The sequence below is a fragment of the Trichomonas vaginalis genome, chromosome IV (genome assembly GCF_026262505.1).
Source record: "Trichomonas vaginalis G3 chromosome IV, whole genome shotgun sequence".
Lineage (NCBI taxonomy): Eukaryota > Parabasalia > Trichomonadida > Trichomonadidae > Trichomonas > Trichomonas vaginalis.
Window position 1 is genome coordinate 36,465,264 of NC_067206.1, and position 23,014 is coordinate 36,488,277.

General features: G+C 34.5%; 12 protein-coding genes, 1 non-coding gene and 3 pseudogenes across 16 annotated transcripts in view, besides 1 other annotated feature; 6 read left to right on the plus strand and 10 right to left on the minus strand.

Annotated features, from left to right (window-relative positions):
* Positions 1-8,570: part of a mobile genetic element that runs on past the window's edge.
* Positions 386-794, plus strand: TVAGG3_0232450 (annotated as a pseudogene). The gene has a single exon. A coding segment is annotated over exon 1 (409 nt).
* Positions 1,225-1,720, plus strand: TVAGG3_0232460 (annotated as a pseudogene). The gene has a single exon. A coding segment is annotated over exon 1 (496 nt).
* TVAGG3_0232470 (protein of unknown function, DUF4106 family) lies at positions 2,441-3,076 on the minus strand (the record flags this gene model as incomplete). Its single annotated transcript, XM_051227387.1, has 1 exon — positions 2,441-3,076. A coding segment is annotated over one exon (636 nt), but the record flags the coding sequence as incomplete, so codon positions are not given.
* Positions 3,113-3,568, plus strand: TVAGG3_0232480 (uncharacterized protein; the record flags this gene model as incomplete). Its single annotated transcript, XM_051227388.1, has 1 exon — positions 3,113-3,568. The coding sequence occupies one exon, from the start codon at positions 3,113-3,115 to the stop codon at positions 3,566-3,568; it is 456 nt and encodes a 151-aa protein (XP_051112374.1).
* TVAGG3_0232490 (protein of unknown function, DUF4108 family) lies at positions 3,585-3,812 on the minus strand (the record flags this gene model as incomplete). Its single annotated transcript, XM_051227389.1, has 1 exon — positions 3,585-3,812. One exon carries the CDS (start codon positions 3,810-3,812, stop codon positions 3,585-3,587), a length of 228 nt encoding a protein of 75 aa, XP_051112375.1.
* On the minus strand, positions 4,040-5,275 carry TVAGG3_0232500 (uncharacterized protein; the record flags this gene model as incomplete). Its single annotated transcript, XM_051227390.1, has 1 exon — positions 4,040-5,275. The coding sequence occupies one exon, from the start codon at positions 5,273-5,275 to the stop codon at positions 4,040-4,042; it is 1,236 nt and encodes a 411-aa protein (XP_051112376.1).
* Positions 5,305-6,102, minus strand: TVAGG3_0232510 (uncharacterized protein; the record flags this gene model as incomplete). The annotated part of the gene is made up of 1 exon (XM_051227391.1): positions 5,305-6,102. One exon carries the CDS (start codon positions 6,100-6,102, stop codon positions 5,305-5,307), a length of 798 nt encoding a protein of 265 aa, XP_051112377.1.
* TVAGG3_0232520 (protein of unknown function, DUF4106 family) lies at positions 6,107-6,643 on the minus strand (the record flags this gene model as incomplete). Its single annotated transcript, XM_051227392.1, has 1 exon — positions 6,107-6,643. The coding sequence occupies one exon, from the start codon at positions 6,641-6,643 to the stop codon at positions 6,107-6,109; it is 537 nt and encodes a 178-aa protein (XP_051112378.1).
* Positions 7,020-7,730, minus strand: TVAGG3_0232530 (protein of unknown function, DUF4106 family; the record flags this gene model as incomplete). Its single annotated transcript, XM_051227393.1, has 1 exon — positions 7,020-7,730. The coding sequence occupies one exon, from the start codon at positions 7,728-7,730 to the stop codon at positions 7,020-7,022; it is 711 nt and encodes a 236-aa protein (XP_051112379.1).
* Positions 8,571-8,656: 86 nt separating the features above from the next.
* TVAGG3_0232540 (protein of unknown function, DUF4106 family) lies at positions 8,657-9,478 on the minus strand (the record flags this gene model as incomplete). Its single annotated transcript, XM_051227394.1, has 1 exon — positions 8,657-9,478. The coding sequence occupies one exon, from the start codon at positions 9,476-9,478 to the stop codon at positions 8,657-8,659; it is 822 nt and encodes a 273-aa protein (XP_051112380.1).
* A 617-nt stretch (positions 9,479-10,095) lies between these two features.
* Positions 10,096-11,335, minus strand: TVAGG3_0232550 (protein of unknown function, DUF4106 family; the record flags this gene model as incomplete). Its single annotated transcript, XM_051227395.1, has 1 exon — positions 10,096-11,335. A coding segment is annotated over one exon (1,240 nt), but the record flags the coding sequence as incomplete, so codon positions are not given.
* A 2,621-nt stretch (positions 11,336-13,956) lies between these two features.
* Positions 13,957-14,967, plus strand: TVAGG3_0232560 (ribosomal large subunit biogenesis; the record flags this gene model as incomplete). The annotated part of the gene is made up of 1 exon (XM_051227396.1): positions 13,957-14,967. The coding sequence occupies one exon, from the start codon at positions 13,957-13,959 to the stop codon at positions 14,965-14,967; it is 1,011 nt and encodes a 336-aa protein (XP_051112382.1).
* A 1,819-nt stretch (positions 14,968-16,786) lies between these two features.
* TVAGG3_0232570 (translation initiation factor protein) lies at positions 16,787-17,416 on the minus strand (the record flags this gene model as incomplete). The annotated part of the gene is made up of 1 exon (XM_051227397.1): positions 16,787-17,416. One exon carries the CDS (start codon positions 17,414-17,416, stop codon positions 16,787-16,789), a length of 630 nt encoding a protein of 209 aa, XP_051112383.1.
* Positions 17,417-17,563: 147 nt separating this feature from the next.
* On the minus strand, positions 17,564-17,635 carry TVAGG3_0232580. Its single transcript has one exon. It is a non-coding gene; the product is annotated as a tRNA-Asp (tRNA).
* A 191-nt stretch (positions 17,636-17,826) lies between these two features.
* TVAGG3_0232590 (uncharacterized protein) lies at positions 17,827-18,465 on the plus strand (the record flags this gene model as incomplete). Its single annotated transcript, XM_001300162.1, has 1 exon — positions 17,827-18,390. The coding sequence occupies one exon, from the start codon at positions 17,827-17,829 to the stop codon at positions 18,388-18,390; it is 564 nt and encodes a 187-aa protein (XP_001300163.1).
* A 679-nt stretch (positions 18,466-19,144) lies between these two features.
* Positions 19,145-23,014, plus strand: part of TVAGG3_0232600 — a 4,660-nt pseudogene continuing 790 nt past the window's right edge. The window contains exon 1 of the mRNA in view: positions 19,163-23,014. This exon is cut by the window's right edge and continues 790 nt beyond it. Coding sequence covers positions 19,163-23,014 — 3,852 coding nt within the window.

Consider the following 23,014-nt stretch of genomic DNA (forward strand, 5'->3'; position numbering starts at 1 on the left):
AAACGTTTATAAAATAACTGGGTAGAAATGAGGTGAAAAAAGAGGTGAAAAAACAGTGAAATCTCACCTCTTCACCTAAACATTATTTTTTGCTAAAAATGACCAAAATTCATGAATTTCCTTAAGATAGAAAAATAAAGTTAGTTTTTTATAAAATATTTTTTTATTTTGTATGTAAAACATATATGACAAACACTGAGTTTGAAACAGTTAAAAAGATAGACAATAACACTAAATTGGTTAGAATTGGTGATTTAAACGTAAGATACTCAAAGAAATACAACAAATATTCTTTGTCAGACATTATATCTCCATCTGGAAAGAAAACATGGCATTGGGTTGGAATTGCTTCAACTCAGAAAATTTTGACAAAAATCCTGAGCTTATGATATCAGTAGCATTTCATGGAACAAGAGCATATCTTATAGACAAAAGTCTTATACCAATAGTTTTGTTATGGTTAGACCCAGTTGTTGGATATAACTTCATAACATATGGTTCGTTCGACTCAGAACGTTGCAGTGAAGCTTACTTTACATCGTTCAGAAACCGAAGGACTTCAATACAAAAAGATATAAGATAGGAAGAACATATAATATAACTCAAAGATATGACAATACAGTCAATAGAGTCAAGGTTGTTTCGTTAACGATATGAGAGCTGCAGAAACAGAACTACTTGAAAAGTTTGAGAAAATATATGGTGCTCCCACGAAAGGTAAAGAAACGTTTGAAGTAGATGAGATAGATAAAGCTATAAAATTATTTGACGAAGTTGCTGAAAAATACATGTAAAGCGTTTATTTTTGGTCTTTTGTAGATAGAAAAAATAAAGTTAGTTTTATTTTTATTTATTTTTTTATTTTGTATGTAAAGACAGATATGTCAACAACAGAGAACACAACAACAGTTATAGTCCATGAAGATATAAATGAAGAATATGAGTGGGTTCAGTTTAACAAACAACTCCGTCTCATTCGTTCGGTCAAAGACGATATGTACCAAATGCAAAGTATTTTGACAGCATGTTTTGCTCCAGATACTAAGCTTCCTAAAGACTGGTTTAGGAACCAAAGCACACAAGAACTTTTGAGCGAAGCACAGCGAGACATACTTTTTTCTGAAAACAGTGAAGAACAGCGAGTGGAGGGAAACCCCAGTCGCCAAAACTCTATGAAAATCGTGAAAAATTGCCAAATGGTTTGAGAGGTTGGTATGTACATAGACTTCTTGTAAATGCTGTTGCAATGTGGCGCTTCGCCTCGTTATGCTTGGAATATTTACAGACTTCTTGACGAACTTCACAGACAAGAACGTGAAGAGATGGAAAACAAGCTTGAAGCAAAAGACAAAAGCATTCAGAAAAGAATACCACGTTCGGTACCAAAAGGAAAGGAAAAGAACTATAAGTATATGATTTATACTGAAGAGATGGAAAATGAAGAAGATAAAGATATTGTTATGTTGCATTTAGTCAGAAGAACAACAAAAGCTTTTACGACCTTGCTAAGATTTACAAATCTGACAGAAATTGGTTCTATCGCGAAAACTTACCGATTTCAATGACCCCAAATGAAGATGTGAAACAAATAGTTCAAGATACGTTACCTCAAACACACTATGATATTAAAGGTTGTACAATTCTTACCTTCAAAGAAGATTTGCCATTGTTAAAGGAAAAAATAACAGAGTATTTTGACAACTTCAAACAAGCAGAGTAAATGAACCATTTATTTTTGGTCTTGACTTCAGATGGCTCAGGTAGCTCTAGATGGTAAATTGGCTTGTCAAATCCTTCTGGCATTCCGAGTCCTTCCTTCCAACATTCCAAGTTCTTCCTTCCGACATTCCGAGTCCTTCCTTCCGACATTCCAAGTTCTTCCATCCGACAAGAAAAAAATTTCCCAACAACTGGAAAAAAATTTCCCGACAACTGGAAAAAAATTTCCTGTTGTTCGTCCGTAAACCATTCAAATTTTCGAAAATTGAGAACTTTTTGGCCGACCTTCAGAAAAAGTTTTTCCTTCCAACAGAAAAAATTTTTCCCGACAACTGGAAAAAATTTTCCCGACAACTGGAAAAGTTCTTCCTTCCGACAGGACACAAACGAATGTCCGACGTACCACCAACCGACAGCCCCAAAGCCAGAAGAACCGACAGACCCAGCACCACAACAGACTAAGACTAAACACTTATATTTTTCAAGCTTGACTTTTTACAATTTGAACTTTGTTCGCGTAGATGTGAATTCTGAAAGAAGTATGAGGGTCTTGTATGACTTTGTACTTCTCCCATAGTTCATGTCTGTCAAACTTACCTGCCATGGACTCTTTCATAAGTTCCATGAAATCGTCTTCGGACAATCCAGGGAAAAGTATGATATCAGTAAGTATTCTTTTAACATCCTTACTTAAACTCTTTGCTGTCTGTACACAAATGACAACAGAGATGTTGAAGTGTCTGAGCTTCTTAAGAATTCGACACATATCTTGTTCTCTGTTCTTTAACAAAGGATGAGAGGCGAAATCATCTAAGATAAGAAGACATCTGTGAGGGTAAGTCTTCCAATCGTAAGATTGCAATTTCTTCGAAATGTATTCTATCTCTTTCTGTTTGTTTCTGAAGTGTTTCTTCTCTAATATTCTCTGCATTTCCTCATTTGGGTCTTTAAACTTAGAATTGACATACTCATTTATAGCATTGTACTTCAAAACTCTTCTTTGGTACTTCTTTATCCAATCTAACAACTCAGTATCCTTTATACATACTAACTTAGACTTTTTTATAATATCTTTGAACGAATTGACGGTTTGGTCAAATTGACCAGAAGTACTACAAATGACTACTAACTCATAGAATGGGTTCTTCTCATCTAGTTCTTGTTGTTGTGCAGCCATTTTAAGATAAGTGAAAGTCTTGCCCGACCCAGGTGGTGCGATTAGACCTGTTATACCATTCTGAGCAAATAAGAACTTGTCATGTATAGGCTTTATCTGAGCATTTTCTAACTTCCTCTTGTTCTTATTTAAAACATTCTCAAATTTCTTGTCAATGTCAGCAAACTTTTTTTCTAACATATTTTTAGAAAAATTAAAATTTTTATCTTTTTGAAAATGTCGAGCGATTTCGCTATCTATATTCGAGACAAACTTTTTGACAGCAAAACATCTGTCGACCATAAAATCTTACATAGTGTAAACAAGAAAGGGGAATTTGTTCTAAAGTTCTGTTTCTGGGAATATGACAAGAACCATAAAACATTAAGCAGAGAAGTCTTTAAGTTTGTCAATGACAGACTTGTTGACAGAGATGACGCCGATTGGAAAGATGAAGTCCAACAAAAGTTCTTAGAATGCAAAGAAGACACATGCGCTGTTCTTGAAGATGAAATAGAAAACAGAATAGATGAGCTATTAAAGGACAAAGAACTTTTACATAAATATGGTTGCGCCAAATTTGACATAACTCCACCAGAGAAGAAGAAGAAGAGAGAAAAGAAAGAAAAGAAAGTAGAAGAAGAGAAGAAAGAACCTGAACCAGTTCCAGAGAAAAAGAAATTTGACATGTAAAAATAAACTTTTATTTTTAGAACATTTCTGGGTCAATGTCAATGTTCTCTTCCTCTTTAGGAGCAAACACTGGCTTAGACTCTAAAATCTTTTTACCCAATTTACCTTGAACTTCAACTATCTTAGACTCATAATATTCATAGTCGTCTGCTTTCTTTGGTTCATAAGGTATAACAAGTTTGTATGCTTTGCCTTCTTCGAGTTTTGAGAACTTTCTGTCAAAATTTTCTTTGACTGTCAACATACCGTCAATGTCTAAGTCTTCAAATTTCGCACCATTTTTAGTCACAATAGCAAACTTAACTGGTTCGATGTTCCAAACTTTGTCAAATGTAGACTTTTCAAAATGGTAGAAGTAAACATTCAAATATGCGAATGGGTCTAGTTCTTCTTTGACTTCTGTCATGTACTTGTTTACTGAGATGAATTTTGCCATCTTTTCTATCGGATAAAAAAATATTTTTTTAAAATTTACTCAGAAAAATTTTTCTTTGTATATACGCCGTTCTGAACATCTAAAAGATTTTTGACATTTGCCAAGAATGTTCGTTTAGACGCTGTCATATAACCATACTCTTGGCAATATTGTTTATATTCATCGTACAATGACCTTTCATCCAAACACTCAAAGTTAGTCTCATCTATAAACAGTTCATAAACACTCTTGTTTGCTTCTAACAATGTTTGTCTTTCTTCGGTATGTGGAATTTGTCTTGGATTGAACTTTGAAATATCTAATGTCATGAAATATGAGAACAAGTGGTTGTAAAAGTCAGATGTCAAAGTTTCTGACAAAGCGTCAAAATATTCTGTATCTTGCATATGAGAATCTGACGTTCTGACAACTACATATCTTCTGTCAGAACTTTCTAACTTCATCGGAACGGCGTTGTTTGAAACCATAATGAAATTTGCAACATTTTCACAAACTCTTTGGTCTTTATATTTTCTTTCAACAACTCCAACTTTGTCTGTTATAAGACTCTTCAAAGCATCTGAGTTTAAAACCTTTGTTGTATCTATACTTTGAAGTTCGTTACATACTATAAGTTTCATATTCTCTATTGAGGAGTTAAATTTACCGCAGATGTTTTCTAAGTTTGTCATATTCGGATTCGAATAACCTTCTAACAGTTTGCACAAAATATCTGTAAAGAATGTGTTCTTACCAGTTCCTTGTTTTCCAATTATAATGAGAGCAGTTTCATTTTTAGCACTTGGATGTTGTAAGATGTTTGCAAACCAACATAAGATATACTCATAAACCTTTTTGTTTCCATTGCATATAATTTCTTTGACATGGTCTAACCAAGCTTCTATAACATTTTCTTTCCATTCTACTTGTTCGTATTTATATCCAGTGAAGATAGAATAGAAGTTTGGAGAAGGTGTATAGAACTTTATACCTCGAACTGAAAAATCTTCTAACTTTGACAATAAGATATCCCAAGCATCTAACATCTTCATGCCAACTTGTACGACTTTTATTTTCTTAAGTTTCTGTCTACATTCTTGTTCTGAAACTATTGTTGCTCTTGGTTTGTTAAAGACAACATCCCATTCTTTCATGACATAACATTCTGGGGCAGAGTCAACATAAATGACTAAACGTTTCAAATTCTCGACTGCTTTGTTATAGTCTCGAAATGGACACATATTTCTGAATGCTTGGAAGTCATAAAAATCTGAAACATCTATTCTGTACATTTTTATAAAAATAAAAAAAATATTTTTTTTTATTCTTGACTTTGTTGTTGCATTTGTTGCATTTGTTGTTCTTGAGCTATTTGTTGTTGAAGTTGTTCTTGTAATACAATACTTTCACCGGTTGCATCTTCCAATTCGAAACTTTCTGCCGTCATTGACAAATACATAGGACATAAAAGTTTTACAGGAACAAAGTTTGCGTCAACTAAGGTTAAGTTTATGTTTGCTAAAGTGTTTGAGTTTACTAAAGCTGAAAACTCTGCATTCGAATGAACAATAGGCAAACCAGCAGAGAAAGTGTTGTTTATACGCATGAGTATCTTTTGGTCATAGTAGTTTCTGTCAACATTCGAATAGCACTTTGAACCTAAGTTTGAAACAATATATAAAATAGGTGTACTTAAAGTCAATGGAACAGACATTCCTTGTATGACACCTTTTCCTGTTATAGGAAACTGTTGGTAGTAAAAACCAGAAATAAGTTTTGTATTATAGCTCATATCGTTTATAGTAAACTCAGTCGGACATCCAAACATAATGAAACCTGCTCTAGTTGCAGCACATGTTACATCCGTCCTTAAAGTATTAAATAAGTCAACAAAACCTGTTGGTGGTATATCTGAGTAAGTATCTTCAAAGAAGTATTTTTTACCATTCACAACAACAAAGTCTTCTGGTGTCAAAAGAGCAAAACAGGCTTTAGTCGTCATCGTGTTTAAGGTCAGTTTACAATATCGTCCTTGAGGACTTTGTAAGTTTGTTGTTATAGAATTATATGACTCAGGGTTTTTAGTCGTAATAGTATAAACCACTATGTCTTCTGCCATTTACTTAGCAAACAAACTTTAATGAAATGTTGTGGTCGTCAAATATTTTTATGACGTCTGGGAAACTATATTTTAAGTTCAACGTTTCACCTCCTTTCATAACGTATATCTTGTCAATGACATTGTATGAAACACCACAGCAAGCAATGTCGGGTTCTATTTCTTTGATGTTTATATCGTCTGCCTCTGTCAAAAGTTTCAATAGTTCTTTCAAAATTTCATGAGGTGCGATGACATATGAGTTCACTTTTACAGGGTTGTGTTCGACCAAGTTTAACATTATACCCAAAGCTTGACAAATCTTCTCCTGAGTTTTAAGTTTGTCTTTAAGTTGTTGGTAGTCATTTCGAATATCTGCAACAGAACTTAAGTCTCTGCTAACTTCAGGGTATGTTGGTTGTTCTTTTACAGGAACTATTGTTATACCATCTTGGTCTTCGTATGGTTTCCCCACTTCAACATCTCTTTCTTTGACATTGACAACAACACTTTGACTGTTTGTTTGAGTTGGTGAATTTAACTTCACATCTGCCACCGCCATTAAACCTTTTGAAACACTCACGCTTCTATTTTTCGGAAATGACATTTTACTTAGAATAAAAAGATGGACGTATTCGAGTATCTCTTCGAATTGAAGCAGAACAAAGTTTACACACACAAACAATACAAATACATTGACAGAATAGTTCTTTATACAAACAATGGAAAATGTTATAGAATAGCAGTCTTTGCTGAACCAAAATATTTTCATAAAGCAAAGAAAGTTGGTATAACTGAAATGGTGAAAGTTCTTGAAGCAGACAAAAATATAACAACAAAACTTACAGATATTTCTAAAGGTAAGTTTATAATACAATATTATGTCAAAACTGGCGTACTGTCAATATTTGACGGAGAGAAGTCAGTTCAAGAACAACTTACTGACCTGCTGCCAAAATCTGCTCGATGGAAGCTGTCGTTATGCCAATCTGAGGAGCCCCAGCAGGTTTCATCGAACGAATCTTCAAAAGAGCATCTTCCGTGAAAAGTGCTATTGGTTTTGTAAACTTCTTTGCTTTCAATTCATCTGGACCGTCTCTGTCACCAGTATATTGTATTTGTACAGTACCAACAGTTGAAATACCACCCATAAAGTCTTCTGAGTCAGCAAATGGAATGCCAAGCCAAAAGTTTGAACGGTCTCCATTTGTATATTGAGTTTTTTGACCTCCTGTATGAGTCCATACTTTCACATATGGCATAATAGAACTTTGCATTTCAGGGTTAATGGTTGTTGTGAAGTTGTTGTTAAAGTTCATAGCATCTAATGTCAAGTTGTATGACCTCATATCCTCAACTGTAGAATATTCTTCTCTTGGATAATATTTGCCATCTATGTTTATATGATATTTAATACCAGGGTTGTAGAAACAAGAATAGTCATTTATAGTTCGTCTGAACAGTACAAACATAGTATCTGCATGTTTCATTGCAGTTGTTAAAGCAATATCTGTTCTTGCACCTGGGTCAGCACTTTGGTTTCCAACTTCACCTGCAAAGTCTTTGACAGATATTTGGTGTATAGGGAACATAAGTGGAACTGCAATATATTTGGCAGCTAAAGCATTTGAAATATCTGGGTCCAACATATAGACTGCAAGTCTGCTTTCTATTCTCTTGCATTCAAATTTTTCGCATGTGAACTTAACTGGGTCCCAAGCAGTTCCAGCAGCATTGAAATAGTAGTTTACTTCAGTGTTGAAGTTTGAGAAACCAAAGTCTAAGTCAACTTTGTCTTTGCAAAAGTCACAGAACTTGGCTCCACCAGTTCCAGCTACAGCAATGCTGAATGGGTCTTGTGTTGGTGCAATGACTAAGTTATTTTTGCTTGGAGTAAGTTCGATAGAAATTTTTCCTGCCCAGTTTGGCAAGTATCTTAAAAACCTGAAGATGAGGAAAGATGACAAAGGAACTCTAAGTTTCAGTTTTACTTTAGTGGCAGCAGTTCCATCTGAACCAGAAAGGTTAACATAAACTCCTGGAACGTTAGGGTCAAGTCTTCTTATTTTCTCAATAGTTGCATACTGGTCTGTTTGTTCTCTAGCTTGTGGTTGTACTGAGTTTCTCAAAGCGAACCATTCATAGTTTGCCCATGTTACTGTTTGAACTAAGTCAGAGTTAGAATATATCTTATATCCCATGAAAACTTCTGGAGCATATTGGTATCCGACATAGAAAATTCCATTGCAACCTTTCTTGTCAGACAACTTGGTAGAAGGTTTTATTTCAATGTCTTGTTCCACGTATAAGAATGAGTTGTCAATAGAAATAATATGAAACCTGTCGCATGCAATATCTACTGTTGTTGAAGAACCTTCTCCAAACTCACCTACGTTTCCATAAGAAACAGCAGTTGTATATTCGTAAGTTCCAGGAACTATTTCTGACCTTCTAATGGCATTGTCGCATTCGTTATACCATTCGGAAACATTTCCATTCATGGCATCCAAAACTGTTGGCGTTATATTCTGAGCGGCGTACATTTCATATGAGTAAAAATATAGAATAGTTGGATTTATATGTCATAATAGAACCCACTCGAACCAAGCTTTACTTTCTTCCTGACTGAGTTTTTAACTCTTCTTTTTCCTTCATTGCCCTCTGCTTGAAGTTGTTGCATCTTTGCATTATGTTCATCTAGTATGTTGCAAATTTCCCATGTCCTTTTTGCCTTTTGGCTCTGGTCGCCCATCTCAGGTAACCTATATCCTAGAAAGAGTTTGTCATAGTCTGTATTTGAGTCTTCGCGTATTGTTTGCATGACTCTTTCCTGAGTTTCCGGTTCAAGCGCTTCAAACAGTGCCTGTCCATATGGAATAAGCTCGTTTCCAAATATATGTTTTTGTAGCCATTCTGGTTTTCTTTCCATGTTACCAACTATATCTTTTGTGAATGGGAAAGCTTTTACCCAATCTTTCAGTCTTGCGTCGTTTATTTCTGTAGTTGGTTTTATTTTGTCAAGGAACATGTTTTTCAATACTAACATTTCATTTGGTACTGTCCATTTGAGTTTTCTTAAATATTCATCCCTTCTCGATTCATCGTCTGCAAAGTAAGTTTTTATGACATTTTGTAAACTTTCGTTTGCAAGGTCATGTACAATAGGTTCTCTTCCTTCTCTCTCCCTAACTTTCTTTCTAAACTCTTCACCAAATATACCATCTCTATGGTTCTGTGTAGTTCTTTGAGATAAATGTTCTAGAACGTCAGGTGTTATATTTCCATCAGCCATGTTCATTTCATACTGGTTCAAAATATCTGCATGTTTCATATCTTTCAATGGCATTAAAGCCGCGCTTAAAATACCAGCTATATCTCGTTCACCATTCAATTCCATTGCGTCTACAACTTCTTGGAATTGTGGTTGTAAGTTTATGAACCACCTATCCGGGTTAGCTTTATGACCCCATCTCATTGTAGTTCCATCGTCTGCAGAAACAAAAGTAGGTTTGTTTCCATCTTGGTTAGGTTCTGAATGAACTTTAAACAATGTTTCATTTCTATATGTTTTCTTGAAATTTAACCTTTTATTTTCACCGAGTTCATCCGAAGATTGAACGTTAAATGCTCGTAAGTAAAAAGGGTTGTTGTATTTGTGTACATTTTTTTTCAGTTCTTCCATTCTATGCTGGATATTTTCATCTGATGTTGGAGTCTTTTGTATGTCGGCAAACATTTTTCGATATTCTTCTACTATGTCAGCCGAATTTTTTTTAGACTCTTGGAAATATTCCATATTCTCCGCATACTCTTGTTGAGGGTCAAGATTTTTCGGCTGTTCCAAATCTTCATCTAGTTCTGTGAAGTTAGTTTCCAAAGGAAGGACTTGTTCGTTTCCTTCAGGCTCTTCTAGCTGTTGTTGCTGAACTATTTCTTCCATGTCTGGTTGTATCTGAACTTCTTCCTGTGGAGTTTCTTGTACCTCATCTGCTGGCATTTCATATATTCCGAGACCGTTTTCAACAATTTCCCTATCTACGTCATCCGCATTCATAAGCTTTTGTTCTTTCGTTCCGTCTCTATTTTTTACGCGTTTCATGACGAAAGTTGAATTGTCATTTAGCTCTGACATCAAATATCTCGGAGTAAATTCATCCATGTCATTTGGATGATATGCTATTAAATCATATCCCTTAGCGAGCTTGTATTTTCCAGGTTTGAGATTATATCCGTTTTGGTGCTGAGCCATAAAGCTAAATAGGTTCGGGTCAGTATTTCCATCCTTGAACTTTCCAATAGCTTCTTTATATCTGTCACTAAAGTCAACAGTATCTGGGAAACCACACTCTTCTTTAAGCATTTTTAAGAATTCTTGGTTTCCTTGTTCTCTACTTCTTTTATGTCCTTGCTCTGTTTGTGGTTGTTGTTGTGCAGGGTTTTGAACTGTTGGTTGTGCTGGATTTTGAACTGTTGGTTGTTGTGCAGGGTTTTGAACTGTTGGTTGTTGTGCTGGTTGTGGAGGTGGTTGTTGTGCAGGGTTTTGAACTGTTGGTTGTTGTGTTGGTTTTGGTGCATGCCTGTGTCTGTGTCCATGTGACGATGTAAATGTTTTAGGTAGTCCTGGTGCAGGTGCTTCTCTTGGAGGGTTTGGTGGTATATAAGTTCCACCAGCTGGCACATATGTTCCATCTGCAGCATAATGTCCTACCTGACTTTTCGTTTTTAAGAAAGCATTTACTAGGTCTGTTTTGGTCTGTTGTAACTCTTTTTCTTGACTTTCCACAACAGTTGCTCTAACGGCGTCATAGGCACTTTGAACTGCCTGTCTCGTTGCTGCATCTGTTATTTTCGTCATATTTTGTGCTACTTCTTTTAACTCTTTGTCGAAACCTTCAGACTTCAGTTTCTTTCCAGATGAGAAGTCGTTCACTTGTTTCACCTTACTATGAAGAGCTTCGAAGGCGTTCTTAAAGTCAGCATTTGTTAAAGCTTCATTTGAACTGTCTTCATCCGCTTGTATTTTTGTCCTTATTGACCCTATGAGTTGGGCTGCTTTAGCGTTGGCTTGGGCATCTAACCAGTCATTGTTAGCTTTTATATATTCTGCGCTTTTCATTGCCTTTTGCATGGCTGCGTCGTTATTTTTACTTTCTTGTGCTAAGTTTTCATACTGTACGGTTTGGTTTTGCAACTGTAAAAGTTTTTCTGCCTTTACATTTGCTTCAACTTCTTTTTTATACTCATCGCTATCCATATATGTCTTCAGGGCTTTTTGTTTTATTTCTTCATCTTTCAGTACTTTATATTGAGTAGTATGGTTTTTTCAAATTTATGACATCTTGTTCCATTTTTGCTACTTCTGCTGCTTTTTCTGACACTTTTTTCGCATATTCCTCTGTACTTAGTTCTTTCAGTTGTTCTTCTTTCTTCTTTTTCTCTACGTTTAAACTCATTGAGTTTCTTTGTGTGTCTGTCATATTCTAGTTTCTTTTCGTTTTCACTTATTTGCTTCTGTATGTCTATGTTTGACTTTTTGACATCTGTTATTTGATTTTTGAGTGAACTCAAATTCATTTGACTTTGAGGGTTATAGGCTGTTCCGTCTGCAGCTCCACCATAGCCTGCCATTTTCGCTAAAAGTGCCGCTCTTAAACCTCCACTCTGTGCACCAAGAACTCGGTTTAAAAGCATAGGATTGCTTGACATTTGTTGCAACATAGTGGGGTCATTCAGCATTTGTTGTTGCAACTGTTGTTGTGGTGTTAGTCTTACTATTGGATGTTTCAATGCTCTCTTCCTCTTACGTATATTCTTACGTAGCTTACGTGGCATTTTAAGTGAAGTTAAAAAGCGGTTTTTGACAGATGTTTATTGTGACTTCTTCGTAAAGACTTTGTTAAGACTTCTTCGTAAAGACTTTGTCAAGACTTCTTCGTAAAGACTTTGTTAAGACTTCTTCGTAAATGACCAAAAATATATTTTAGGTGAAGAGGTGAGATTTCACCTCTTTTTTCACCTCATTTCTCACCTCTTGAATTTTCATGAATTTCTTCGTAAAGACTTTGTTAAGACTTCTTCATCTAATTTCTCATGAACTTTCTTGTCTATGTTTTGTCAAGACTTCTTCGTAAAGACTTTGTTAAGACTTCTTCGTAAATGACCCTAGTAGTATATTTTTGGTGTAAAATTCAAGAGGGTGAAAAATTAGGTGAAAAAACAGGTGAAATCTCACCTCTTCACCTAAAATATATTTTTTGGTGTAAATTTCATGAAAATTCAAGAGGTGAGAAATGAGGTGAAAAACAGGTGAAATCTCACCTCTTCACCTAAACATTATTTTTGGTGTAAATTTCATGAAAATTCATGAAAATTCAAGAGGTTAGAAATGAGGTTAGAAAAGAGGTTAGATATACCCTTCTACCCTAAAATATATTTTTGCCGAATTCTGTATAAAATTCTGAGTAAAATGACAGATGTTTATATGACACTTTCTCCGGTTTATAGGACCTCTCTCATATTCTAAACATCTTCGGGCTAGAAGGCACGAAGTGCCTGGAAGCCCCACTACCTTTTTTTTTTTTTTTTTTTTTTTTTTTTTTTTTTTTTTTTTTTTTTTACAGCCACTAGAATTAATGAATCTCACAGCTTTTCTAGAGAATTTTAACAAAATCTCATCACTTAAGGAAACTGATAATTTTGATAGTGTTTACAAATTCTTTGAAGAACTTTCATCTGAAGGCAATCGAGAAATGATTTTAAAGGCTTGCGAAGAAGGACTTTGGTTAAAAAAGACAAAAAAGTATCAAGAGAATGTACTTCATGTTGCAAGTGAAAAAGGAAATCTTAATCTTGTCAAATCACTTATTGAATGTGACTGTGATAAAGAAGCAAAGGATAATGATGGATATACTCCACTCATTTGGGCATCATCTAATGGTCATCTTGAAGTTGTTAAATATCTTATCTCTGTTGGAGCAGATAAAGAAGCAAAGACTAATAATGGATATACTCCACTCAATTCTGCATCATATAATGGTCTTGAAGTTGTTAAATATCTTATCTCTATTGGAGCAGATAAAGAAGCAAAGGATAAAAACGGATATAATCCACTCATTAAGGCATCATCTAATGGTCATCTTGAAGTTGTTAAATATCTTATCTCTATTGGAGCAGATAAAGAAGCAAAGACTAAAGGTGGGAATACGGCACTCTCAATTGCAAAGAATAATGTAAGAGATTTTCTAATATCTATTGGAGCCAAGTAATATAATCTAATCCAATAGGATAATTATTTTGGTTAACGTTGTTATTCTTTTTTTTTTTAATCTTTCTCACTCCTCGAGTAATCCCGAATTCAATATAATTTTGAAAATAATATCTCCGAAATGCTTTAATAAAATTGATATCATATTCTTCATACCTAACGCTCAAAATTTGATGGGATTGTACATGCACACATGTAAATTATTAATCATTCGGAGATATAAAACTATTGTAACATAAAGTAAGTTTAAGTAGCTATTGATCATGATCATGAATTTCAAAAAATGTGAGCTTCAAACATCAGGTATTTTGCATTCTATTAAAAATGTTTTTGTATGTCATAAAAATTTGTTTGAGTCACATATTTTAGTTTAATAAACATTAGAAAATTAGTAATCGGATGGTTTCCCTGTCAATATCGCTTGAATTTGTTGAACACCTTTTTCAACATCAACATAAGATAATCTTGGCTTTCCTTCGTCTGGTTGCTGAGTTCTTGTTCATTTTTTTGCAAAAATGTACGATTTATACAACTTTTTTAAGAGCCATATTAAAAAAAATTTTGCAGCGAATATAAGAAACAAAGAAATTCACGAAATTATTCGGACAAAAATGGGAGAGGTAGTTCCTTTGATTTTTGATAAAAAAACAAATGATATAATCACATGCGGCGCAATCCATGAGGCCACAAAGAAATGGGCTATCGGAACTGTTGGTACTACAATATTTGTTTATACAAAAGGCGACGATATTCCAAAACAAATATCAATTTGCAAAGATTCGGTTAGATCACTCCAATTTAACATTACAGGACAAGACTTACTCATTGCTGATAAAGCAGGAAACTTCTTTGTTTATAACATAGAAGATCAATCTGCCAAATATACCAAGATTAAAGCTCATAACTCACCAATTGAAGTTGCAAAGTACATTACAGATACAATTATTGCTACTGGTGATTCTGAAGGCCACCTAAAAATTTGGAATATTGAAGAAGACAAATGCACTCAAAAATTCCATGATGAAAAAGAATATATTTCAGATATTGCAGTTGTTGATGATAAAACCATTGGTGTTACAAGCGGTAATGGCGTTTTATCTCTTTATACAATTAATAGACCTAAAAGACGTCAATACTATGCACAGGAAGATGATGACTTCGTATCTGTTACATATGATCCATTTTGTAGGTACTTTATATGTGCATCTTCTCGACCAAAGATTTATGTCTCCAAACATCCATCTCTTGACTTTGTTTGCGAAGCTTCGATGAAAAGTACACGTCCATTTGTCGGTGTTTCTGTTCTGAAGACTAATAAATGCAGAGCTGTCGTTGCTGCAGAAAATGGAACAGTTTACATCCAAGATTTGCATCCAAACCATCTTATCTATGCATGGCAAGCTCATAAGAAAGATATTCATGGCATGGATCTCTCTGGTGGGCTTTTATTAACATGGAGTAGCACAAATGAGGTAAAAGTCTGGGATATTACTGAAAAAAGAGACGAAGAATTCCTTTCCGACCACAAGAAAAAGAAACTGAAGAAACAAGGAAAGTTACCAGTCATTGCTAAGAAGAAAGATACTTTCTTTGATGAATTAGGAGATGGCGAGTCAGATTAATCTATTATAGAATTTATAAAGGTTTGTATTATGTAAATTTTAATTCTTTTTAAATTCATTTCTATTTTTTTGAAGAAAATTTAATATGAACCAAAGTGTGGGTGAGAAAGTTGAAGAGAAGCAATCTCTCGTTAGACCAAAGTCTTCATCTTCTTCTCAAAGCCCACATAACTACATCGCAAAAGCTTTAGTTCCTTTGTCTTCATTAGTATTAATCTTAATTATATCGCAATACACAGATAAATTAATGCAGCAATCGTTTGAAATCAGTAATGTAATACCACCACCAGTGTATGGTGCATATATTTTCGATATAAAGTTAAATGAAATTCCAAAAACATTTCAATTTTTCGATGTGACATTATATTTTACATGTCAATCTCCTCCAGCAAAACCTTTCAACGTAAAGATATTTTATAATGATACTATTTCCAATAAAATTAATAACGTTACAAGACAAGTTACTCTTCTCCGTCCAAATGCATTCTCAACAGTTGTTCTAAAGAAAAGTTATCTCTTATCCAAACTGAAAGACGATATTTACTTCAAAATTCAAAATATTCCAGAAGAAGTCACGGGATTTCTCATTCAAATTCGTGGTATTTCATTATCGACATACTATTTTTCGTATATACATCTTGCTTTTGCATGTATTGCATTATTGATAGTAGGTTTTAGCGTTTTTAGAATATATCTACGGAAAAGTTATAATACAAATAATTTACTGAATATCACATTCTTTATCTCATGCATTGGTTATATTTTCCCTTATGATATGCTGAATATTTCTTCAATTAATTTTATTCCTCCGATATTAACTTCATTCTTTCCTGGTTTCTTCTGCTACTTTTCATTTCAGATACTAGAAGATGCTGGGCCTCTTGTTCCTTTACCAGTTATCTTCAAAGAAAATACAACCTTAAGATTATCCATTTGCTTATCCATTTTCTGCTGTTTATGCGAAATGTTTCGAAGCAGCGATTTCAAATACATATTCTTAATGCTATTTTTTGTAGCATTCCTCGTTTATACATATTATATCCGAGCATTATACAAAGTAATGCAGTGTCAACAGAAGAGAATTGAAGAAAGTTACGCGATGTGGCTTCGTTCTCTATTTTTAGTAATTTCATTACTATTTTTAGGGAAGGATATTCAGTTTTATATTAGTATTCCGTATCAAATTTGCAAATCAATAGAAATATTATCAACATGGACAGTAATAGGCACAACTATTGCTACATTAAATATCATATCCGCTTCTGATTCAAACTCTTTCCAAAATGTCTCGGTGTCAAAAGATGACGGGAAGTTCCTTTCGTCACTTTTTGAATCTCCTGAAACAAACAACAATAACAGATATGTACAAAACGATGATTTCACAACGACACAGCTTGTTGATGGCATATTCAATAAGGAATACCCAGAAGAATCGTTTGGCGGCCAAGCTTACTATAATCCACAAGGATATGACCAATATCCACCTGTTTATGAAGACCAATACATGAACCAAGGTGGATATGGACGACCAATGTATGAACCTGGTATGTATCAAAACGAAAATATTCAAAACCAAATGTATTTGCAATCTTTCTATTAAAATAAAGTGTTATGTATATCTTTCTATGAAAAAAACTAGTATATTTATTATAATATATAAGCATAGATTTATTGAAAATCTACATTTTATTAATGATATCAACAATGACAATAAATAATACTGTATAATTTACAAAGAAATATTAAGAATTGCATGACATATCTTACATGTCAAGTTTTTTCCAAAAAATATGAAAAAACTTCAAATTTCGGAAAAAAATTATTGAGATTCAGGAGTTGTTTGTGGTTTCTTGAGGCTAATATACTCAGTACGTTTAACAACACCGTTATCGAGCATGTAAAATTCGGATTTCTTTTGTGTAGCTGGATTTTCGGATTTGAATTGGCTGAAATCAGTGTATTTGAACCTCAATTTACCTGCAATATTTAATTTTTCGATCAGTGTTCTAATCATATCAAGCTTCTCTGCTTCTTTCTCTGTTGGATCTTGTGATTTGAAGTCAATCCACAACTCGATTGAATCACCGCGCTGCTTTGAAGAAGCAACAACACCAATTATTGACTGTGATATCTGTTCGCCAATCATATTAAGAACTAACTTCTCCCAAACGAAAGGAAATAGCTTTTTCTGTAATCTAATCGTTATTTGGCCACCATTTTTAATAGCTTCATCTTCCCATATGGCCTTATATCCTTCTTTGAACATTTGAAGAGCCATATCAGTCTTCAATTTGTCTGGTCTGACCATATGAGAATAAAAACTCCAGAATTTTTCGCATGTGTTGAATGATCCGATAGAATGAATGCTTTTAAGATAATCTTCAGCACTAGCTGGGCGCTCGTAGTAGTAAAATGTCCATGTATTTTGCAAAGGATGTTCCTCTGTCATTTGGCACTTTTTGATTTCACATAAATTTAGAATAAAAATGTCGAATTATAAATGACATTAAAAATAGCATCATGAGATGAGCTTATTTTAGAATTGCCCAGAACAAGCCTAAAAACGATTAGATGTGAAAATCAAAAATGAAAAAAACTCGGTCACCGGGAATCGAACCCGAATCAAAAGAACGACAATCTTACATGATAACCATTACACTATGACCGATTTACATCAATGATCTATTATAAATATTTTATAATAATAACAACATCACCTTTGCAAATCAATATTATTGTAACTCGATATTCTCAGGTAAATTAGACTTTTTATGTCTATTTGATTTTATTTCTACGAATTATCCCAACATTTTTTTTAATTTCCAGATCTTCTCTTTTTGTCACTTTTTAGAATTATACATGTCTCAATTGACTGATATTTCTCGCAAACTTCAATTTTTATCGAAGAAAATTGAAGTCATTGTCAACCGTATTTCCGATCCTGCAGATGATAGGAAAAACATTGCTGGTCTTGTAGCAGATGCAGATTCTGCTGCAAAATTATTAAATGATGCATCAGTAGACCATTTATTCAAATACTTTACTGTATGTCCTACAAAGCCAGATGCTCCAGTCCAAGGCGAACAGACTTATAACTTCTTAAATACAAGTGTTGCACCAGAATTAATTACACAGACCGAAACAGCAAAGAAATATTATATTATGAAACTCGAAGAAAACCATCTTGATGAAAAATCAATTGATGAAAGAGTCGAAATGCTTACAGATCAAATATCCGACCACAACGATTGTATTAATGAAGTTCTCGAAAAAATAAATAGCATATTATTGCCGAAATTCCAACTTAAACAGTCAGTTTACACTCCAGTTCCAAAAACTAGACCAGCGGACATGACAATGCTTAATGATATCAACGGAATCTATTGGAAGAGAGAATCTGCTAGTTTTGCCCCGAAAGTTTAAAAAAAAGTTGAATTCAAAAAAAAAAAAAATTATATAAAGAAAATATAGAAAATTGCATGAGTTGCACACAGTCACTGTATATTATTATTTACAAATAAAAGATTATTTGTTATATCTTTTCAATTTTTTTCATTCATTTCTATATTATTTTTAAGAATTGAGGAGATTGAAAGCAATAACAAAGTGGAAAGTCTTAATGATTTTGAAATTGAATCTAAGTTAAGTTATCAAGATTATCAGTGAATGTACGTTTGCGATTTCTGCTCTATTTCAATTCTATGGAAAAATATCCGATACTTAGATCTACTGTTTTTACTAGCTGACTCGGATTTAAGCAATTACTTGATTACATTATCCTAATAACTGACAGGAACGAGTGAAATAGTATAGTGTATGAAACTTGTATCCGTAAGTTATAGATTAAGACAGATATGAATTTTTGACCCAAATGAGTATATTTCTTGATTCGAACTAACAATCATTGATCAAATCAATATCGCATGAAGTTTGTGGTTCATACCCAATCTATTGGTATATTCAAGAATCGATGGAACTCAAGATATTCATTATGAGCATAAACTATGTGCTTAAAATCGTGGTGTAATTATATAAAATCAGAAGTATTGTATTCAACCAATATATTGGTTACTTGATCATTTGGTCTCATTTCGAGTTCAAAAAAAAACTTTTTTAGGGTCTTATTTTTTATTTCATCTCAAATTTCAGAATGTAAATTTGTCACTTTTTTGAATAAATAAAATTATCATAAGTGATGTCAAGTCCTGGACCTTCTTGGAAAGAAAAGGATGAGAAAGTCATTTCATGGATTGAGAAGACTCCTTCACTTCAAACAAAAGAATGGGCCAAATCTCAATACAATGGCTTAGTTACGATAAATAATCCATATTACGACGCCATAATAGAAAATCACAACGATCTTTCAGGAAATCCAACAATCACTCTTATGACAAAAGAAGCCACCGATTTTAATTATAAAAAAGTTACTTATCATGTAGATGTCAACGAAAATAAGCCAAAGCAAGTTTTCAGAAGTGAACTAGATTCCTCCACTGTTGAGACACTTCCTATCGAAAATCTTCAATCTGATGCACCTACAGCCGTTGCACAGGCAAAACCAGAAAGTTATGATTTACTTGCACATGACCTTCCTAAGATCACTCCAGTTCCTAAGGAAGAATATCTTTCAGTTTCCTTCAGCTCATGCAAGATAGATTTTGATATTTTCGAGCCAATTACGTATTCAATTTTCATTTTGGAAGACAACAACATTGTCAGTGAAACGTGGAACACATTCGATCCTCTTTTCAAAATGTATTTAGGAAATGAGTATACAAAGAATGCTCTTTTCAATATCCGTCATGTTCAAAATGCTTACCTCGTTGTCGTTTGCAACAGATCATATCAAATCGACAATGGTGCATATATCAATAAATACTATCGTAAAATCACTACGGCAAACCGTGAGAAGGCATTTAGCTCATTTGCCCCTGTTTACCAGAAACTCAAAGGTTACTGGCAGACATTTGCCTTTACATTCATCCCTCTATCCGAAATCCACGGAGGTACCGTCACAATGCCGAAACTTTACCTTGCAGAATGCGAATCTAAGGCAATGACCGGAGAATTCATTGCCCAGCAGATCGAACGTGCCAAGCTTCTCAAGCTCTACCAGATCGCATACGAAATTCGCTTCGATATCCAAAGATCTGAGTATGCAAATCCAAATCAGATCAAGAACGCCGTTGTATGCTATTCCAAGAAGCCATACGACATGTGGCCAATCCTTAGCCATACACACAAGCTCGTAATCAACTTGAGAGCCGCCAAATTCTCATTCCCTCCGAAAGTATCCGCCAGAAACATTGTTGTTGATGTTTCATACCTCTACAAAGGCCAGTATCTCAAGTGCATCCGCAATCGCTGGGAAAATACCAAGATTGTCGATCATGCCGTATCAAGAGGATTATATCACGTGACAAATCCACAATTTGAGGATGAATTCATCATCGAGCTTCCATATCCTGTTGAAGGCATCGTTGTCTTCACCTTCCAGAGGCTCTCCACCAAACCAAATGACGAAGCCTGTTTCACATTTGGCAATTCCTCGTTCGAAATCTCTCCAAACCACGACAACTTCTTAATACCAGATGGAGAGATGAACCTCGGCATCTCGTACGGTTCGAATATCAATCCTAAAGAGCAGCCAACGAAAGACAACTGTTTCACAATTTCCACGAAATTAGTTTCATCATTAGTCACCAACCAACCGACCCTTAAATCGGTTTATTCCGGTGCTTTGGCTGTTCCTAAGGTACAAGACATTCCTGTCAATGTTTTGGCCAATAACATGTATTCTGTCATGGATTCTATTTTGACTAATATCAAATTAGATCCGAAATTGGCTTTGAAGTCAATTTTTGAGTTCGACAAATTGGTTGATGTTCTTCCAAACAGGCAAATACTCGTTGACTACTTGAATACTTATAACAGAGTATTTGCTTTCAGACAGAACTCCCACCATGACCCACAAACACATAAGTATTTGTTGAAAGAATGGGCAACATACATTTTTGAAACAGCAAATTCTTATGGAACAAACAGAAAAGAACTAGTTTTAGTTGAATTTCTTTTCGAAGTCATCTTGAAATCCATCATTTTCTCAAATGACAGGGATTTCCACGAGGACATCGAGAAATTCGCTCAAACATGGGCTGTAGCTGTTGGAATATTGACCTTCAAAGTTGTTGCTGAAGCACAAGCGATGAATAGATGTTTCTCAACATTCGTTCTCAATTTAATCGACTTGAAATTGTATTCAGCAGCTACTTCCTGCATCACTATCTTCGCAAACCATATAGGAAATGATCCGCCACAGCACAGAATGCTTGCAAACTTCCTGGAAATGACTTTGCATCCTTTGTTGTTCTTGGGTGAAACAGTCGCAAATAATGATTTGGTTATCGTTTTCACTTCACTTTTGCAAACTGCTATTACCAAATTACCTGATGGTCCTATATGCCAGATCTTCAATATTCTCTGCAGAACATTATCATTTGTTCCTGAAGACATGAAATCCGATGTTTCCGCTTCATTTATTCCATTGATGAAACTGTTTACAAACAAAATGCAAGGATCCAATGAATCTTTGATTGCTCCTTTGTCTTTTGCCATTTTCGTGTTGAAGAACTCAAGAGTCAACACTTTGGAAACACGGTACAACAGTCTTGACGAAAAAGAAAAGAAATCATTCATTGATTTCGTTCATTTCTTATTAGTCAAGACGAAATATATCAAAGATGTTTTGATAAACGATTCAACTGCTCGCAATAAAGCATTTAGTTCAATCGAACGCCAGATCGAACAAAGAATGCAAGCAGCATACAACACGGGAAGTGGTGATAGATACGGATCAGTTTCTGAGTCATCAACACATTCAGTACAAACACAACCTCCTGTTGCTAAAAAGAGGTCATTTGCTGTTGCAAGAAAAGCAAATAACATTCCAAGTGTTGGATCAAGTAGCCTCCAAATGCCTATCAAATACAATTATCCACAAAGGGATGTTGCTTTGGAAGCACAGTTTGCAGCAATAAGAGTTGTTGATGACCTTCTTTCAATCGATTTAATTGATATCGCAATTGATATTTTGTATCATTTGTTATCAATGAATCTTTGTTTGAATGCTATTGATTGTTTGACTGAATCATTGAAGTTGTTACTTACTAAAGATGTCAAGAAGATTATCGAATGTAAGACACTTCCTTTCGCTTTGTTCATCAAGAAACTGTTGCAATTGGCCGCTTGTAACAATGTTTTCATTGCGAAATCAATCATTTCTACATTCGATGGTCTCTTCAAATCAGAAGAGAAATCATACGGAAACAACAATAGAACACATGCTTTGTTCATGAGAGCTGTTTCTTTGTTGCCAGTTAATTTGATCTCTCCTGATTTCGCTAATTTATTAAGCGAAAATGTCAAACATCAACAGCTAAAAGAGATCGCGGAAACAATCAAACGAATTGCCGAAATCGATGACAAACTACACAAGATCGACAACAATTGTTTCGCATCAACATTCGAGACACAAACACATGTCGGTCAGAAGATTGCAACAAACGCTTTAGTTGAAGATTTCGGAGATTTGTTATGGGAAAGATGTCTTCTTTTCAAGTATTCCCCTGATGCTTGTTTAGAAGCATTGCGTACATTGGATCAGTTCCATTACGCAAATGGATACGAGCTTGAAAGTATCACATGCAAGATTTCGGAGTTGGCATTGTTAAGTGAGTATTTGACCGCTTTCAACTTGATGCCACAAAAACTCGGTTTCGAACATGCTGCAAAAGCATTTGTTCCAATGACTCCAACAGCAGAAGTCTTTGTGATGCCACAAGAGTATTCACATGATCTTCCAAAGAACTTGCCAACATTCTGTGACTCTTCTTTCTTCAATGAAAGTGGAGTGATGTTGGTTCTCACTGAAATTTGCGATTACTGCAGAAACCACCAAGTTTTCGAAATCGCAAATGAAGTCATTCGTTTGTTCGTTCCTCTTCTCGAATCACATCAAATGTACACAGAACTTGACGCGATATTCTCA